This window comes from Macrobrachium rosenbergii, chromosome 26, assembly GCF_040412425.1.
Source record: "Macrobrachium rosenbergii isolate ZJJX-2024 chromosome 26, ASM4041242v1, whole genome shotgun sequence".
Classification (NCBI taxonomy): Eukaryota; Metazoa; Arthropoda; class Malacostraca; order Decapoda; family Palaemonidae; genus Macrobrachium; species Macrobrachium rosenbergii.
In genome coordinates, this window is record NC_089766.1 from 1,881,306 (window position 1) to 1,899,738 (window position 18,433).

At 38.0% G+C, this 18,433-nt stretch overlaps 1 protein-coding gene across 1 annotated transcript in view; it reads right to left on the reverse strand.

Annotated features, from left to right (window-relative positions):
* The window catches only part of LOC136852679 (multiple PDZ domain protein-like), a 1,083,224-nt gene that overhangs the window by 404,996 nt on the left and 659,795 nt on the right, over positions 1-18,433 (reverse strand). The window contains 4 exon segments of the mRNA XM_067127591.1: positions 325-498; positions 879-1,364; positions 4,611-4,727; positions 16,466-16,654. Coding sequence (XP_066983692.1) covers positions 325-498; positions 879-1,364; positions 4,611-4,727; positions 16,466-16,654 — 966 coding nt within the window.

The following is an 18,433-nucleotide window of genomic DNA, read 5'->3' on the forward strand; positions in this document are numbered from 1 at the left end:
TCTTCAGGAGCGATTCAGTTTCGACCAGGTAACAGGTAATATAACTGACTGGTAGTTTTGTGCCCTTAACAAGAGCATGCCTCAACGAATACAATTCTGTATAAAATTATACAGTCACCATTCCTCAGGCAAATGAAAACTGTAAACACCACAAAGAAAGAGTGGACAAAATCCTGTAAGGATCTGTTAAAGCAATGGTTTGTACTTTACGGAAATACTATAGCACATGATGCTCTGATATGAAACTGCTTCTTCAACAGAAACAAATAAAATTTCTGAAGAACTGAAATACTATTTTCTACATCAGCACCAAGATAATGTTACCTCAAGCAGTTCATCTCCACTACAAAGCTTCCCATTCCTTCCAACAGGTCCGTCTGGAAGGATGGAGCGAATGTAGTGGTGAGGACGGACTTCCCTTCCACCCTCGACATCCACTGTTCCTTCTAAACTGATCCCTAGTCCGCCTCCTTCTTCAAATTTACTTAGCTGAGCAACCTGCAAAACGAAGGAAAATGTATATTCTGTCTTTTTTGATATCGTTTTGGGAAGGACTCTGGAGTGTACCACAGTTAAAAAATGAAAATATAGTAATAATAATATGCCAAAGTATTAACCTATTGTACAATCTCAGTTTGGAAGACTATATGCAAACATTATCCTCTACAAAGCAACACCAAGAGAGCAATAAAATATTTTTTCCACTTAATGCAAAAAGGGGGTCATAGAACATGAATCTTTTAAACAACTTAAACTCAGTTTTTAAAGCCCTACATGTATTTTTCACTCAACTTCACAATATGGCTATGTCTTTTACTAAATGACCCTTTGAGAAAACCATGACTGCAGACAGCTAAAAACAAAAAAACCCCACTTACCACAATTTCAAATTCAGGTCCTACAATCCTAGACCATTTCCGTTCAATGGCGTTGGCCACAGAGGGCCGGAGCTCTCCTGTGTAGTCGCTGTCGATCATCAGCTCAATGTCTTCGAGACGAGCATCGGCGCTTCCCACCCCGGAGGACACTTGAGAGATGCTAGCCAGCTGAGGCACATTGGTGGTAGTCGTGTAAGACGAGGAGGAGGTCGAAGAGGACAGAATGCCAGCGGCAGAGGGAGGAGGAAGAGCAGGAGCCAGAGCAGTGGGCGCAGGAGGAGGGAGCTGTTGCACGAGAGGCTGGTGGTGAAGAGAGATGGAAGCTGAGGCGGAGGAGAGGGGAGGCACGTCGGCAATGATTGTAGACGAGGAGGTAGGTGGTGGCGAGAGAGCTGGGTTGATGGCTTCCACCACGTTGACCTCTTCGCTGCTTTCCAGCTCGCCCAGGGCGGAGCGGATGGCGTCGCTGTTGGGGAGCTCGCCCAGCTGGAAGGGGGAAGGAGGACGTCATTGAAATGGGCTTCGGGGATGCACTCAAAGACTAAAACTAACATTAACAGGTTAAGTAAGTAATTTATCCAATTATATTATTATGGAACTCAATGAAATGATAAAATCAACATCAGCTCATCAACAAATGTGACAATTACTGAACGCCATACTGACGATAGCATGGCAGCATCCAACACAAGAGGGACTAAAACATCTAAAATGCTAATGGTACACATCAGGTGAGACAGGTGTTATGCAACTACATCAAAACAATCACTCATGTATCTACAAGTAGAGATTTGCATATCCAAGGGATAAAACCTTTCTCTTACAATGTGATATCAATCTATTTGACAGAAGGGGTGTTGACACAAGTTACCATGGGGACGGGAGAGGGAACATGACTGCTTCACATGAATGATTAGAATCACGTATCACCTGTTGCAAATTAGATTGCTTTGAAACCACTGAAAGTATGTGGTTCAAGATCCCAGGGCCCTGCTCAATAGCAGGGCCGATTCATTCGCAAACGATTGCAAGTTTGCTGAAGCAAGATAAGCATTGCTTTTTGCTCTTTGCTGCGTACAAGTATGCGAGAAGCTTGCTGTGACAATGCAGTAAAAATCATAATACATTGAAATAAATAATGCATGATATTTTGTGCAGTAAAATCAGGACTTATCCAAGTGCTATGGTGTGCTGAAATGACAAAGATTTCCTTTGATATAAATTATAAGCTAAAATGACAGGCACGGTCATGGGATTTTAAATATCTACTAAATCTGACGAAATGAAAGAATTTTTTAACTATTAAAATATCCAGTGTCGTGTTGCATGTGTAGGCTATCGCAAATCAAGTTACTGTACTGAAATGTGTTAAGCTTTCTTTCAAAACAGGATACGTGATATACAATGGACCCCCACCTATTCACGTTCCGGATTCGCGGCTTCAAGGACTTGTGGATTTTACTGTGGAACGTATATACACGTTATTCGCGGAAAACTCGCCTATTCGCGGTATTTTTCATAGAGAAATATCCGCTAATTACTGTACTTTCATATAATTTTTGTAACTAAATGCACTTTGCGTGATAAAACCATTAAAATACTCTGGTATGGGCGTCTTTAGAGTTTTTTTGGTGTTTGAATTATCAAAATAGGAAGTTATAAGCATTTTTAAAGGGGTGTCAAGTATTCGCGGATTTTAGCTAATTGCAGGGGAGGGGAGGGGGAGGCCGTGGTACGCATTCCCCGCGAATACCGGAGGTCGACTATATTGCAGCACACTGACTTAAATACTTCTAACTCCCTTAACTGCACAGTAATTAAATGTTGTATTTCTGGCGAAATACAAAAAAGAATGATATAAAGTGGTATTTTCATTATTTCTGCTTCAAAGCAAAACAGTAACTTAAAAAAAAAAAAAAAAAACATACACAGAGCTCCAGAACCTCAGTGGTTGTTTGTGCAAACGATTTTTTAAAGAGTGTTTTTCCACAGTTTCCATTTTGGTTACGTACAAGGTTACCACAACACAGTGGAAGGAGAGGAATCTGTTTCTGAATGGTGAGTAAAACATAACAAACCATGCCATTATGAAACTCAAACAATATAATAATAATAAAAATAACAAAACAAACAGTCTAGGTTTACGTGTGAGATCAGTATTGTCACAAACACATCATAAGCTCAAATGCTAAACACAAAAGTGTGTGTGTGTGTGTGTGGACGATGATGCAGTTAATATACTGTGTTATACTGACAGGTAGGTTCTGTGCAGACATTTTGGGGTATGAAATAGTCTCAAAATTTGGGAAATAAGAGAGGGAGGGAGGAGGCAGGGAGCTGGTCTACTTTTCGTACTTAATCTGGGGCCCTAATTGCTACCAACATATCACATTCCTAATTTTTGTCAATAACTGGAGCCCACCCAACATGAAATTTATATATGGAATAAGATACACTGCCTTGAGTTCTGTAATGGATTCCCTGCCCTAATTACCAAAAACCCATTTGTAGTCCGTATTAATTTTCTAATTATGGAAAAATGGAAGTTATTCTACCTTCTGTATCTAATCTAGAACCTAATTAACAGAGCTGAATTGCAATGCATGTGCATCCTTCAACACGACTGAAAAAGATATCATAATCTTACTTTGTGGAAATGTAACCTTAAACAACTGTAAACAAATTCTGCTTCTTCTTTTAAAACGGTGGAAGGAAAAGGCTCCTAATCTCTAACATATTTTGTAAAATACTTTTGTTAAGCAGAGAATAAACATTGTATCAAAAGTAATATATATAAAAACTTAAGGACGAAAATACAGATAGACTAAATGCTATTCCTGAAGCCTACAATTACAAGGGGTTATTAAAAACTGAAAAAATTCACACGTTTGTGTTAAATTATAAAAAACTTAATAAATAAAACGAAACTACATATTAGCTGCATACAATCTATGCATATAGCAACAAATAACGAAATAGCTGAAACAAAAGGGAGTATTTAATCTTTTTTTAACCTAAACTTTATATATATGTACCTAACCCCATACATAATCAGAGACTCCTAGACCTATAGACCTATAGCAGTCAACATCTGACAAACCCCCACCACTACATTATTCAGACCAGTCGATTAGCGTTGCCATAGCTACCCATACATTATTAAAATGGGGAAGAGGGAGAAGGGGAGGTGGGGGGGGGGGATGGGCTGTTGCAACTATGGGGTGGATGGGTACGGGTTGTGAGCCAAAATCAACAACAACAATAACAACAAAAACAATAACAATGGAAGTGAGTGAACTTTGCTGAAAATTGGTGAGCACAGGAGCCAGTGAGTGCAACGCACCAAGATGATGATGCCTGAGGGAGGTGGAAAAATTGCCAAAAACTAGGTACGAAGAAGAAGAAGAAGAAGAAGAAGAAGAAGAAGAAGAAGAAGAAGAAGAAGAAGAAGGCGGAGGAGTAGGAGACTCTGAAGACAGAAGAAGAGTGATACAGTAAGCTAGGACATGTGAAAGGTGGTCAGGTTGTCCCAAAACTGGGTACAAAGACTCAAAAAGAAGAAAAGGAAGAAGAGGAGGAAGATCAACAAGCTACGTAGAGCACGAGAAAGGTGGTAGCTATCAGGTGGTCCACACGAATAACAGCAAAACCAAAAGTGTGATCTCTCGTCTCTGAAATTTCAGCTCCCAGAGCGCGACAGGGCAGTGGGGGGGTCACAAGGCCCAGGCTCACTTTATTTCTGGCGACCAGGTCACCGTTCAGACGGGTAGGTCGAACTCGGAGGGAACTTTTCGTCCGGGCATTGCCCCCACAGGTCGAGGGGTGGTGACAAATTGGGTAGCTCGTCACCTGTTTGTTATTCATCAAGTTCTTGGCGTTAGACTCAAGAAGAGGAAGCTATCCAGGGCCGAATTTAGACTTATAAAATATAATATATTTTTTAAAACTGGTACTTCCGTTAGACTTAACAGAATCCTAGGCTATGTAAGTCTTAAAGTTAAGCAGAATATATATATGCATATATATACATATATATACATATACATATACATATATATGTTGTTACTATTGATTAATAAGCTATGTAGGTCTTAAATTTAAATTGTAAAATATAATTATATATATTGTTACTGTTGATTAGTTTATTAAATATTCTGAGAAATCTTAAGTCTTAGATTTAAAGTTCTGAAGAAAACTTAAATCATAATTCACTAAAATATATTAATTTTAGTCTTCCAAATAACCTTGCAAAAATAATAAACAATTTTTAGATTAATTAAATACAAAAGAAAAAAACCTGGAAAAGTTTAGATGAACTTAATAATTAGGGCCAATTTTTAGTCTTAAAATTAGGCCTAAAAAGCATTTATTATTACCATTGGATTAACATAAAAAAAACCACAGCTAATTTTGGTGTTAATATAAAATATCTTTTATAAAAACTGACTAATACTCCCTATAATAATATATGTTCCCCATTCCAAGTACTCAGAGTTTTGGAATAAATGTTATGCATACACAACTAAAAACTCAAATTTCAATTAAAATGCCTTTTTCATTTAGACTTTTTTCTAGACATAGAAAAATATATAAGAAAATATACAGTACATATATATACATATATATATATATATATATATATATATATATATATATATATATATATATATATATATATACACACACACACACACACAAAATGAGACCTTGAAGCATATTGAAGCAAGTGAAGGTAATTATATTACACGCATATATTTTAATTCACATTTGCTTAGAGATGTGTATATAACAATATATTTCCATTTTCTTCATAAACACATCAACTAAATCCCATTAATGTACTCTTGTTTATACTCAATTTAAAATTGGCAATCTTACAAGACTCTTCATTATTTCACTAGTCACGCCATTTATAGTTTTCTGTAGAAGAAAACTATTGTGCCGGCTTTGTCTGTCCGTCCGCACTTTTTCTGTCCGCCCTCAGATCTTAAAAACTGCTCAGGCTAGAGGGCTGCAAACTGGCATGTTGATCATTCACCCTCCAATCATCTTGCATACCAAATAACAGCCCTCTAGCCTCAGTTGTTTTTATTGTATTTAAGGTTAAAGTTAGCCATAATCGTACGTCAGGCAACGCAACAACACAGGCCAACACAGCCGGCTGAGAGTTTCATGGGCCGCGGCTCATACAGCATCATACCGAGACCACCGAAAGATAGATCTATTTTCGGTGGTCTTGATTCATACGCTGTGCAGAAAACTCAACTGCGCTGAAGAAACTCCGGCGCATTTTTTATATGGTTGTTCTTGACCGTCACAAATCAATATTAAACCATTTCTCTCACTCCCATTTATGTCTTCATTTCAATCCTCCAATACATTGCACGAAAAAAGTTAATTCACTCTAGTAATACATATAGAGTAGGGAGAGAGAGAGAGAGAGAGAGAGAGAGAGAGAGAGAGAGAGAGAGAGAGAGAGAGAAGAGAGAGAATGCTCTTCCATCTTAAAGAAGATGGACATAAATAACATATCGATCGTAAGTTCTCTCTCTCTCTCTCTCTCTCTCTCTCTCTCTCTCTCAGTTCATATTACGTGAACTCTCTCTTCAATCTATCTCTCTCCCTAAGGAAGCCGAGAAAATACGTACAATAACCTTATGGCAAATGGACAGTAATCCTCTCTCTCTCTCTCTCTCTCTCTCTCTCTCTCTCTCTCTCTCTCTCTCTCTCTCTCAAGAATAAATTGTTAATATAACATAAAATGTTAAATGTCACTTCACCCTTCTTTGAGTGTCCATCTTCATTTGTAATTTTAAACCTGCGGAGGAGGAGGAGGAGGAGCAGGAGGAGGAGGAGGGGGAAGAGGGAGAGGGGGAAGAGGAAGAGGAGGAGAAAGGGAGAGGGGAGGAGAAGGGTGAAGGGAGAAAGGGGAGGGGGAGAGAAGGAGGAGGAGGAGGAGGAGGAGGAGGAGGAGGGAGGAGGAGGAGGAGGAGGAGGAGGAGGAGGAGGAGGAGGAGGAGGAGGAGGGGAAGGGGAAGGGGGAATGGGAGGAGGAGGAGAAGAGTGAAGGGGAAGAAGAAGGAGGAGGAGGAGGAGGAGGAGGAGGAGGAGGAGGAGGAGGAGGAGGAGGAGGAGGAGGTGGTTCTCAATGCCAAAAGGGCTTTGTATGATGTACAAACACCGCCTATACAAAAGTCTACAAAACACATCTTCTCTTTTTCTCATTCTCGCTTTCAGAAAGCAAACACTGGGTACTTTCGTAAATAAAAAACAACGCCTAAAGAGAGAGAGAGAGAGAGAGAGAGAGAGAGAGAGAGAGAGAGAGAGAAATTCGTCCGGGTTTCTGAAATGCAATGCGAAATATATTTTCGACTTGTAGCCAGCGCTACGTATCTCGATAAAAGCAACCGAGAGAGAGAGAGAGAGAGAGAGAGACAAAAGTCCTAAAATTTTTATTACGGTCAGGGGGAAGAAAATTTCCAAAATACTGGCTTACATATACTTTTTTATTATCTTTATGTTTCGTTCCTTCTTCTTCTTCTTCTTCTTCTTCTTCTTCTTTTCGTGACTTTTAGCCTTTTTTTTTTTGTTTCTATCTTTGTGGGAGGGAGAAATAAGGAGAGAGAGGGACTCAATTTTATCAATGGTAAGCAGAAGTCAAGGTATTTATTAGCGTTATATAAATACCAAGGTTTCTGAAATAGGAATGAATAAGAGAGAGAGAGAGAGAGAGAGAGAGAGAGAGAGAGAGAGAGAGAGAGTCATTCCCACCCCAGCAGCAAATCCGAAACTGCTGTCACTATACCTCCCAGCGATTAATGCCAAAAGGAAATGAATAAAATAAACGTGAGCGCCGCGCCTCTCTCTCTCTCTCTCTCTCTTCCCTTTGCAAAACTCGATCAATCTACCTTCCATACAGATCCCATTTCCTGTCATTCAGGTTCAGCCTACCATACCTATACACTAGATCCCTTCTGTATAAAGCTCTGAAAAAGCGAGAGAGAGAGAGAGAGAGAGAGAGAGAGAGAGAGAGAGAGAGAGAGAGAGAGAGAGAGAGAGAGAGAGAGGTGAAGTTGTCGATTTTTGTTGCAGTGAGGAGGATGAATTTTAAAATTATTTTTCACCAAATATATTATAATATATATATATATATATATATATATATATATATATATATATATATATATATATATATATATATATATATATGTCAAATTTTACAATTATTGAAACTTTCACCCAACTAACTTTCTACCAGGTCTAAAACTTTCTAAAAATAACTTTCAGAAAATGATTCAGTTGGCAGGAGAGGCGAAAAAGGCAGAAAGCTAAACCCACCAGATGGCAACACTATGTAAACAAAACATGGAAAGGTTTTTGAGTCTTCTGTTAAGGGGTTAAGAAAAATTGAGAAGATGAAAACAAGACAATCAAGTCTCTCTCTCTCTCTCTCTCTCTCTCTCTCTCAACCTCCTCTACTTCAACCTGCTCTAAACCCAAAAAATAAGTAAATAAAAAATAAACTAGTTATTTAATGAAACCGCGTCTATGGCATAAAAAAAAATCCATCCTACTTCAGAGAATCGCCTGGAATGGGAATACACAATTCCACTTACGTAGAAAACTTATTTGATTGGAATATTCCCAAGAACTCAAGCTAAAAAAAAAAATATTGACCGTGCAATTCCAGTTCCCGAAAATTTTCAAAATCACAAATAAAGATTCGAACTTTAAAAATCTTCAGTTCTTAAAAAGGTGGGAATGGGGTTTAAATCTTTGAAAAAATAAATAAATAAATAAATAAATATAAAAATACATTATTCTAGGGTATATATATATATATATATATATATATATATATATATATATATATAAATCCCCAGGAAATCCCCACTTTTTTAAATCAGTCTTACAGCATTAGATTGCCACCCCCACTGGTCTCTTTCCCTAATAATATTACAGCAAGTTTGACGTACGAGTACCCAAGAGAGAGAGAGAGAGAGAGAGAGAGAGAGAGAGAGAGAGAGAGAGAGAGTTGCAAAACTCATCTTTTTCAAATTGCACATAAATAACAACTTCCAATGACATAATGAGAGAGAGAGAGAGAGAGAGAGAGAGAGAGAGAGAGAGAGAGAGAGAGAGATTATTACTTCAATGGTTTTTTTTTAGGTGCTCCATTATGTATAAAAGTTCTCCCCCCGCCCCCAACCCCACACCACAATTTGGGATGGTAAAATATGGAATCATATTTTTTTAACCGTCTGATGAAAAAACTTCGGCCACAAACTTTCCCTCTCCATCACCAATTCGAAATATTAACATTGAAAAAAGCAAGTAAAAAATGTGCTTAAGTTTCTTCGGCGCAATCGAGTTTTCTGTACAGCCGTTACAGCGTATAATCAAGGCCACCGAAGATAGATCCATCTTTCGGTGGTCTCGGTATGATGCTGTAGAGCCGCGGCCCATGAAACTTTAACCACGGCCCGGTGGTGGCCTATCCTATAGCGTTGCCATGAGCACGATTATGGGTAATTTTAACCTTAAATAAAATAAAAACTACTGTGGCTAGTGGGCTGGAATTTGGTATGTTAGATGACTGGAGGGTGGATGATCAACATAGCAATTTGCAGCCCTCTAGCCTCAGTAGTTTTTAAGATCTGACGGCGGACAGGAAAAAATGCAGACAGACAATAGTGCGGACAAACAAACCTGGCACAATAGTTTTCTTTTACACACACACACACACACACACACATATATATATATATATATATATATATATATATATATATATATATATATATATATATATATATATATGCACATACACACATACAAAAAACATTTTCCTAATGAACAAACACAAGCTCTTCCGCCCATCTGAATAATAATAACGATTATTATTCACAATCCATCAAACCCAGGCCCACAGGGCCCCCACCCCCAAAACCGACCCCAAAAAAAAAAAAAATAAAAACAGCTGATTTGAATTCACGAAGCAGAAAGAGCCGATACATCCGAATACCTGAATATTCATTTTCCTTTTTGAAAACGTAAAACCTTCCTTTGAACACATTAATTAGGTGCAGTTCGCGCAGTTGTTTGACAGATGCGTAATTGATTTCGTCTACAGTGGATGGGGATGTGTATACACTCTCTCTCTCTCTCTCTCTCTCTCTCTCTCTCTCTCTCTCTCTCTCTCTCTTTTCTCTCTCTCTTCGTGAATCTCTCACTCTCTTTTTTCATGATTTTTTCTCTTTCTCTCTTTTTTATGGATCTCTCTCTCTCTTTTTATGAAGGTCTCTCTCTCTCTCTCTCTTTTTTTTCCCTTTGGATGAGAGAGAGAGAGAGAGAGAGAGAGAGAGAGAGAGAGAGAGAGAGAGAGAGAGAGAGAGAGAGAAATAAAAAAACAGACTGATGACTGAGATAGAAAGAGAGAGAGAGAAATATTCATGGAGAGAGAGAGAGAGAGAGAGAGAGAGAGAGAGAGAGAGAGAGAGAGAGAGAGAAATATAAAAAACAGCTAGACTGATGACTGAGATAGAAAGAGAGAAATATTCATGATGAGAGAGAGAGAGAGAGAGAGAGAGAGAGAGAGAGAGAGAGAGAGAGAGAGAGAGAGAGAGAGAGAGAGAGAGAGAGAGAGGTTCATATCTGAAGTTTCCATTTTAGCACGAACCTGCATCCAAAAAAAAAAATTATTTTTGAAAATTCCCAAACCTCATTCTGTCACTTTCCATTCAACCTAAAAGAAAAAAAATATATATATAAAATTTTACGTAATTTTTCTTTCATTTTTAACTTTTCCCAAAACTGCATTTCGCAAATTGGTCCCAGGAACTAAAAATAAAAAAAAGGAAAGGAATATATTTCCTCTGTTCTACGTAAGCTGAAAAAATATATATATATATAGCAAGTAAATATATCAGGAGTATGTATATTCCCGTGCGCAAAATAATTTTATATTTTTTCAAAGGCCTCACACTGAAAAAGTTTCCACATGAAAATTGGTTGGTTCCGGACGCTGGAGAGAGAGAGAGAGAGAGAGAGAGAGAGAGAGAGAGAGAGAGAGAGAGAGAGAGAGAGAAAGCAAAAGATATATATTTATACGTATGAGAAAAATTAAGACATTTTTATTTAATCCTGGAAAAGCTTATATGAGAGAGAGAGAGAGAGAGAGAGAGAGAGAGAGAGAGAGAGAGAGAGAGAGAGAGAGAGAGAGAGAGAGAGAGAGAAAAAAATATATATATCTATACGTATGAGAAAAAGTTCAAAAATTTTTATTTTGTCCTGGAATAGCTTGTATTACAGAGAGAGAGAGAGAGAGAGAGAGAGAGAGAGAGAGAGAGAGAGAGAGAGAGAGAGAGAGAGAGAGAGAGAGAGAGAGCTAAAATATATATTTATACGATAGAGAAAAGTTAAAACATTTTTATTTTATCCTGCAAAAGCTTGTATTAGAGAGAGAGAGAGAGAGAGAGAGAGAGAGAGAGAGAGAGAGAGAGAGAGAGAGAGAGAAAATATATATTTATACGATCAGAAAAGTTAAAACATTTTTCTTTATCCAGCAAAAGCTTGTATTAGAGAGAGAGAGAGAGAGAAAAGAGAGAGAGAGAGAGAGAGAGAGAGAGAGAGAGAGAGAGAGAGAGAGCAAAAATATATATTTATACGGATGAGGAAAAGTTAAAACATTTTTCGAGAGAGAGAGAGAGAGAGAGAGAGAGAGAGAGAGAGAGAGTGAGTTTAAACATTTTTCCTGTATCCTGCAAAAACCTCGTATTCGATTATAGGCATTTCGCTTGCTCTTCCGCTAAAAAAAAAAAAATTATGTCAAAAGTTGATTACTGATCAGTCATGCGTATCTATTGCAATGTGCAGTGAACATACACACATACACACACAAAAACATACATACATGCATACACACATACACACACAAACATAGAAACATTGTATCTATGGCAAATAATTCCTTTTCCCCAGGTTACAAAAACTGAATGTTCAACCACGCGGCAACTGTACTCAGCTATAAAAATACACGAAGCGTAGAGAGAGAGAGAGAGAGAGAGAGAGAGAGAGGCATAAAAATGGCAAAATTACCAGATTGACTAAAAATACCACCTAATTCACAAATAGCACACAAAAGCAAACGACAGAGAGAGAGAGAGAGAGAGAGAGAGAGAGAGAGAGAGAGAGAGAGAGAGAGAGAGAGAGAGAGAGAGACCAATAAATCCCTCAAACACACACACACACAAACACACGCACACACAACACAGTAGCAAAAGACACTCAAAATTGTTTACCTAACCACTCGCTGCATATTGATGCAATCAGCATCTTGCAAGATGCAACAGGCATGAAATATTGCAAGCACAAACACAAGGGGGAAGGAGATGACGCAACTATTCGACATATACTGTGATTCGCATCCCCACAAATCCAGCTTTCCCAACAATTCAGTTTTCCCACGGAATCTATAATTCCCACAGCCTGTATTCTCCCCCACAAGCTTTCTTCGAAAGCCCCCAAGTGTTTATCAAGGTTTTCCATGATATTCGAGGTCTTAAAAACTACTGAGGCTAGAGGGCTGCAAATTGGTATGTTGATCATCCACCCTCCAATCACCAAACATACCAAATTGCAGCCCTCTAGCCTCAGTAGTCTTTATTTCATTTAAGGTTAAAGTTAGCCATAATCGTACTTCTGGCAACGATATAGGAAAGGCCACCACCGGGAGGTGATTAAAGTTGCGGTAGCCTTGATAATACGCTGTAGCAGCTGCACAGAAAACTCGATTGCGTATTTTTTACTTGCTTGTGATGTTATTTATGTTGTGTAATATTTGAATCTCAAACGTTTCTGCTGTTATTATTCATCTGGCAGCGTTTATACCTTCAAAATCCCAAACGTTTATCATTGCTTTATAAGATATTCGAGTCTCAAACGTTTTTGCTGTTATTATTCATCTGGCAGTGTTTCTCCCTTAAAAGTTCCAAACGTTTATCATTGTTTTAATCAAACGTTTATTATTGCTTTATAAGATATTCGTGTCTCAAACGTTTTTGCTGTTATTATTCATCTGGCAGCGTTTCTCCCTTAAAAACTCCAAACGTTTATCAATGTTTTAATCAAACGTTATTCACTGCTTCATAAGATATTCGTGTGTCAAACGTTTTTGCTGTTATTATTCATCTGGCAGCGTTTCTCCTAAAAATCCCAAACGTTTATCAATCTTTTAATCAAACGTTATTCACTGCTTCATAAGATATTCGTGTCTCAAACGTTTTTGCTGTTATTATTCATCTGGCAGCGTTTTTCCCTTAAAAACTCCAAACGTTTATCATTGTTTTAATCAAACGTTATTCACTGCTTCATAAGATATTCGTGTCCCAAACGTTTTTGCTGTTATTATTCATCTGGCAGCGTTTCTCCCTTAAAAATCCCAAACGTTTATCATTGTTTTAATCAAACGTTTATTACTGCTTCATAAGATATTCGTGTCTCAAACGTTTTTGCTGTTATTATCCATCTGGCAGCCATCCTCCTTTAAGTTCCTAAATTCCTCAATTGTGGGAAAAATAATGAAATATGAAAAATGTCTTTGACAAACGTCGACTTTTGGTTGGAACTTGACAAATCGTACTGACATAACTTCTCGTCATTTTCCGTAATAATAAAAAATCACATTTTTTCTCATATCTGCCAAAGTTAGAGCCATTTTTACTGGAATCTATTTTTTTTTTTTTTTTTCATATTTTTGATACTTCCGGCCGGCAGATTTAGATTTAGTAGAGAGAGAGAGAGAGAGAGAGAGAGAGAGAGAGAGAGAGAGAGAGAGAGAGAGAGAGAGAGAGAGATTCTTACACTCAGAGTGAGAAAGACACCGCCGACAAAAGTTATATTAGAAAATCTTTTTGACGGCTGGGATATTACAGAGAGAGAGAGAGAGAGAGAGAGAGAGAGAGAGAGAGAGAGAGAGAGAGAGAGAGAGAGAGAGATTCGTGAAAACAGACGTACAGACAAATGAAAAAGATAGAGACAAATTTCTGAAAATAGAGAGAGAAAGAGGGAGTCATGAATACATGGAGAGAGAGAGAGAGAGAGAGAGAGAGAGAGAGAGAGAGAGAGAGAGAGAGAGAGAGAGAGAGAGCCTACCAGCCTTTCAATAATTCAAATCTTTTAGCAATGGGTAAGGATATAAGTGACAATCCCGTCGGCCACCCACACGAATATAAAGATTATACATATCTGTGACTAAACAAAAAAGAAGTAATTCATTTCTAAACATAACTCTCTTTCCTTATCTTGTGTGTAAGTGTGTGTCTTTTTTTTCTTTCTTTTCACACAAACTTCTCCGTAATCCAATTAACGCTTCTTCCTGCTTTATTATTCAGTGTTCCTTTTATGCTTTCCAAAGCAATTCCGACCAGTTTATGAAGTCATTAAGGAACTCTTTAAGGCGTGGACGCCCAATTGCTAAATTTGCTTTCGTAAAGAATTAATTAAAACTATCGTTGTTTAAGAGGTTCTCTCTCTCTCTCTCTCTCTCTCTCTCTCTCTCTCTCTCTCTCTCTCTTCTCTCTCTCAGTTTTTATGTCTCCCTCTTTATTGTCAAGAATCTATCTGTCTCTTTCTCTATCTTTTTCATCTATCTATCTATTTTCATGAATCTCTCTCTCTCTCTCTCTCTCTCATACATGGACGAAAAACATACGTAGCTGCAAGTGATATACACGTGTATGTATATACCTGAACTCTCATTCTGTATAGCGGCTTATTTCTCTCTCTCTCTCTCTCTCTCTCTCTCTCTCTCTCTCAAATAATCATCTTATAGACTCCACGCCAATTTACGCGTTTCCAATGCATCCATTAACTGGAATGACCCATAATTATAGATTTTCTCAAAATTAAGAAGAAAAAGAGAGACATGATTTGTGCAACTGACGTATAATATGAACCCCTTCTGCACAAGGAATGTAATTTGCTTTCCTTATATATTTTCGTCGATGCATGTTGCACACAACGAGCTCCAGCTTTGTAAAACGGTTTATCAATTCGCAATTTTTTTCTACACGTACAATGTTCGATGGTGCTTCGAGCACTGTGCGCAGATTACAAACCCAAGAGTCAGTTGCTTTTGAATGCAATTTACCTTCCTTCATTGGATTCTGGGATATTTCGTCACTGTCTGTCAGTGGTTCTCAAACTGTTTTTGGTCCATGACCCTTTCACCATATGTCAGAATGTCATTCCTTCCTCCCCCCCTCCCCCTTTCCAAAATTGCCTGCGTCAAAAGGTGCATTCCAGATAAACAAAATACTAACACAAACAAACAAGCTAGTGTAGAAAAGTCTAATATGACCTCTCAGTATTGTGGACCAATGCACGCTGCGTTTTGTGTGATCCTAGTTTGAGCCTTCCAACCTGTGGTCATAATTAACACCCCGCCCCCCTTGAAACAATGAAATTCCAACCTGGGGATAATCCCCCTTACAAGTGACACTTCAAACAAGGACAGTGGAGATTATGAAACCCAAAGTCACCTGTTTCGATCAAACGACTGAATCCCTTTTTTAATATCTCAAGTATACACGAAGTTTATGACCCCAGTTTCCTTGTGAAGAGAGGTCATTGACCTCTGGAATTCTCAGACTCCTAAAAGGTCATGACCTTCATTTGTTAATGATACAAGGTCACAGTTATCAACAGTACCCTTATTTTTTTTTTAGTAAGGGTCAAGTCCCAAAATACCCATTTTTTCATGTCACGGTATCCAACTAAAAGATAAAAACAAATCTATTTAAAGTTTTTAGACGCGGACATGATCATTTTTCATGACAAAAATATAAAAATATATATATTTAAAGTTTTTAGACCCAGACATACCCATTTTTCATGACAAAAATATAAAAACAAATCTATTTAAAGTTTGTAATATCTTCGAAAATTATTAGCCATTCTATTTTATATTCCTCATTGCTAACAATAGCAATTGTAACGCCAGAAAAATTCGTATATCAATTAGGCACTCAATCACTGCTGACTAAAACACGCTTTTTCACCTTACCAATTACAGGAAATTTAAACCAAACTCAAAATAAAACCAAGATTTATAAAAAACCTAAAACCAAACCAAGCTAAAAAAAAAACAATATATACCAATTACAGAAAATTTAAGCCAAACTGAAAATTAAACAAATACATGTAAAAAACACTTAAAACCCATCTTACCAATTACAGTAAACTTAAACCAAACTGCAAATAAAACCAATACATATTATAAAAACTTAAACCCATCTTACCAATTACAGAATTCTTCAAACAAACTGAAAATTAAACCAATAAATTTTATAAAAAAAAAAGACTTAAAACCTATCTTACCAATTACAACAAACTCAAACCAAACTGAAAATAAACCAATACACAACTAAAACGCCCCTTCTTCATCTTACCAATTACAGCAGACTTAAACCAAACTGAAAATAAAACCAAGACTTATAAAAAAAAACCTGAAACCAAACCAACCTGTAATTAAAACCAACACACATTATAAAAAAAAATGTTCCACCCACGAGTCCGGCAATACTCACAGGAGCTCTGGGAGGATTGGGCGTGGTGGGCGTGGTCTTCAATTCCGAATTGGCGATGGCCTGCTGCAGCTGCTCGTATTTGGGCCCGCGGAGGTACCTGGCCAGTCGAAGCCTGACGACCTGGCCCGTGGCTCTCAAGACGTCCACGGCTGCATGATTGCTCAGGCCAGAGAGGCTCTGGCCGTCAACCTGGGGACGAAGAAGCGATTGTTAAGTAGGCGAATGTAAAGAGTCCCCAATAATGTAAATAGAACGAGGAGGAACTCCCCGCTGACCTAATTGCTGAAATGAAAATAACAGGTCAAGGTTTCTCAGGCAGGGGTAGACTCTGGCCGTCAACCTGGGTGCGAGGAAGCAGTTGCCAGGAGGACAGATGGAAAAGTCATTATTGATGTAAATGAAACTAAGAGGGACTGCCCGCTGACCTGTTGACCCGGGAACAAGTTGCTGAAAGGGGAATAATGATGGAAGGTTTCTCAGGTACAATGAGTCACTTATCATGCAGCTAAACCAAAAAATTCATAAAAATGATAAGCGAGTTCGACTTCTATGTGGTTGCTCAGGGCAGGGGAACAGTAGTTAAAAGAAAAAAGACTAGTCAAAAATAATGCAAATAAAACAAAATAATAAAGATTATATGCGAGTTTTACTGTTATACGTTGTTGCCCAGGTAATGGCGGTGCGCCCCGCTGACTTGGTGGCCCCGAAACAATCGATAAGAGGTTTTTACAACCTCTTCTTCTTCCCAGCTCAATCCTTAGTCCGGGTCGCTGTTTTGAACGTTAACATAAAAATTCAGAAAACAAGGACAGAAACAAAACAAATATTACATTTAGACCCTGGACGCTGAAATGAGAATCACGACATTAAAGCAACCCTGAATTCTACATTACACGAGAAACACGACCCAAAACGCCACGAAAATGAAAACCTATCAATAAAATTCAGTTAGGAAGTTAAGAAGACGATGACAAAAACAACAACAACAACAACATCAAACAAAAACAATAACAAACAAAAACAATAACAAACGAATGAGTTTTCCCTCAGCCTCGACAACAGCAGCAAGTATCACGCTCGGAATTAATTTCTTGCCGTAGCCTCTTTCAGGTAATTAGGGCGGAAAGCTTACAGAGAGAGAGAGAGAGAGAGAGAGAGAGAGAGAGAGAGAGAGAGAGAGAGAGAGAGAGAGAGAGGCCCATTACGGAGAGCAAGTTGGTGGAATATGTATGGAGGTATACACGGAAACAAAGAAGTGTGGAGAGAGAGAGAGAGAGAGAGAGAGAGAGAGAGAGAGAGAGAGAGAGAGAGAGAGAGAGAGATATTCCAATTACTTACAAAAAAACTTTCAATGGGTATGAAAGTATGCATAGAAACAAGGAAGAAGTGGAGAGAGAGAGAGAGAGAGAGAGAGAGAGAGAGAGAGAGAGAGAGAGAGAGAGAGAGAGAGATTATGGAGAGGAAGATGGTTGAGTATATATGGAAGTCTACACAGAATCAAGTTAAGAAACAAACAACGATAAAGGAGAGAGAGAGAGAGAGAGAGAGAGAGAGAGAGAGAGAGAGAGAGAGAGAGAGAGAGAGAGAGAGAGAGAATTCCTTATTGGGTTAATTAAGTATTCGGCATTCCTTGAAACCTAAAAATACAGAATTTTTCATTTAACAGCGAATATTCTGGAAAAAATCTCTTTATATTAAACACTGCAAGCGCGCCAACTCCCGCCATAGTTGTAAACAAACAGGAAATACATTTTCCAGGAAATAAAAAAACATATCTCTGAGCATATTATATTTGTATGATGGCAAGAAATATATATTTATTTATTAAAATAAATATATATTTTTATATTAATAACCTCAGTTATGGAAAGATTGTTAGGCCCGAGAGGCTATCCGCAATAGTTGTATCCCAAAACTGAGTACCAGGTACTTTTATTCGGTAAAAACAGACCATTGACCGTTCGGTAC